Source organism: Pinus tabuliformis, chromosome 9 (genome assembly GCF_031772625.1).
Source record: "Pinus tabuliformis cultivar Carrire ecotype Pingquan chromosome 9, CPIR1, whole genome shotgun sequence".
NCBI lineage: Eukaryota > Viridiplantae > Streptophyta > Pinopsida > Pinales > Pinaceae > Pinus > Pinus tabuliformis.
This window is the reverse complement of record NC_142307.1, coordinates 225,285,506-225,287,207: the sequence shown is the minus strand read 5'-3', so window position 1 is coordinate 225,287,207 and position 1,702 is coordinate 225,285,506. Positions and strand designations below refer to the sequence as shown.

The 1,702-nt window shown below is 42.4% G+C and overlaps 1 protein-coding gene across 1 annotated transcript; it reads right to left on the bottom strand.

Moving 5' to 3' along the window:
- Positions 1-226: 226 nt before the first annotated feature.
- Positions 227-598, bottom strand: LOC149147995 (uncharacterized). Its single transcript, XM_089442037.1, has one exon. The coding sequence runs from the start codon at positions 596-598 to the stop codon at positions 227-229; it is 372 nt and encodes a 123-aa protein (XP_089298163.1).
- Positions 599-1,702: the final 1,104 nt, after the last annotated feature.

Below are 1,702 nucleotides of genomic sequence, written 5' to 3'. Positions count from 1 at the left end.
CCCGACGTCCCATCGTCCGATCGCCACTGTTCCTTCCTACTTCTTCCTCCACTTCCCTACCGCCTCCATACCACGAGATTCTACCATGCCTGCAGGCCACCCCTTGAGTGGTGGCTTGCATTGCCATCTTCCTTCCTTCATCATATTTTCACACGTCGCCACCTCGTCCACCCCGATTAGGGACCATCTGTAACCTTTATCTTGAACCTGTAATCTCATCATTATCCTAAGTAATGATTAAATTGAAGGTCTTCCATCGTGACTTTTCCAAATGAATTGCCCATATATTGTCTACCTTTCCATCTTGTTCATTGCAACCCCAGTTAGCTAGGAAATCCGTGGCCTTATTACCATCCCTTCTAACATGGTTGATGATCTTGTAGTCAATGCGTTTCATTATTTCTACCAGGTCCTGAATTAGTCCGGCCATCCTCCAACTCTTCGCTACCTGTTCCCAATCCTTACCGTTATTCAATTTTCTAAGCATCTCTATTACTAGGTTCGAATCTCCTTCAATTTCCAACTTGGTATACCCGTTTCGGATTGCTATTCTGATGCCTTGGTAGACTGCCATTAATTTAGCTTCGTTATTGCTCATTATACCTCCCCGATCAGCACAAACCCATCTGGTCCATCCTTGATTATCTCTAAAAATGCCACCCAACCCTGTTGGCCCCGGGTTTCCTTTAGATGCCCCATCAAAATTTAGTTTGATGAAGTCTTCGCGAGGACATTTGAACTTGGTTGAGCTCTAGTTATGAATGCTCTATTTTTTTTGCTTTTGAAGATAAACCATGCCTTGTTCCAGTTTTTGACTTGTTAGGATTCGACCTTCTTCTGAGGTTGTTTTCCAGTCTTCTTGCGCCCAGGCTTCCGCTAGGATAGTTTCCCTTATAAATTTTTGGGTTCGCTTCCAAATCATCTCTGGAGGGTTGTCGTTGTCTTGAAATATTCTTTGGTTTCTCTCTTTCCATATTAGCCATATATTAAACCCCATTGCTAGACTCTAGGCTCTCTTAACCACTGGGCTTGAGAATTGACCTTTCCCCCATTGGTAAATGGTTTGTTTAATGTCATGAGGATCCCTGTTTGTCCTCCCAAAAAGGTTCCTGATTTCTTCCCATTGCTACTGGGCAATAGGGCATGAGTTCAAGAGATGTTCTTACGTTTCTTTATCCTGTTTACAAAGGCTACATCTGGAAGGTCCATGGAATCCTCACTTCTGTATCTGATCCCAAGTCAAAATTCGTCATTTTCCTACTAACCAAATGAACAAGGTTACCTTTGGCCACCAATTGTTCTGCCATATTTGTTTCCACATCAGTGTATCTTCATCTGCTCCTGTCAGGGGGTTAGATAATAGGCTTCCCTTACCGTAAAATTTCCCTTTGTGGATCTACCCCATCGAAGTATATCCGGGCCTGTTCTGATTTTAATTCTTCTTGATTCCATTTCCTTTACAAATAGAGATTTATGTTCAGGATTAATGTTGCTATCCCATTCTTCCAGCTTCTTCCAGGTTCGCCAGGTCTCATATTGCCTTTCTTCCTTCCAGTATTCACCAACATAATTTAACCCCTCCGCTGTAGCCTTCTAATATTTATTTTTCAGGTCTTGTATTTCTATCATTCTCTCTCTTTTCTGCCAGGGTTCCTCCCAAAATTTAGCTGCATTTCCATTCCTTATTTCCCAGAATGCATGT

Coding starts and splice junctions, on each gene's coding strand:
- LOC149147995 (XM_089442037.1), bottom strand. CDS start 598: ATGAGCAATAACGAAGCTAAATTAATGGCAGTCTACCAAGGCATCAGA.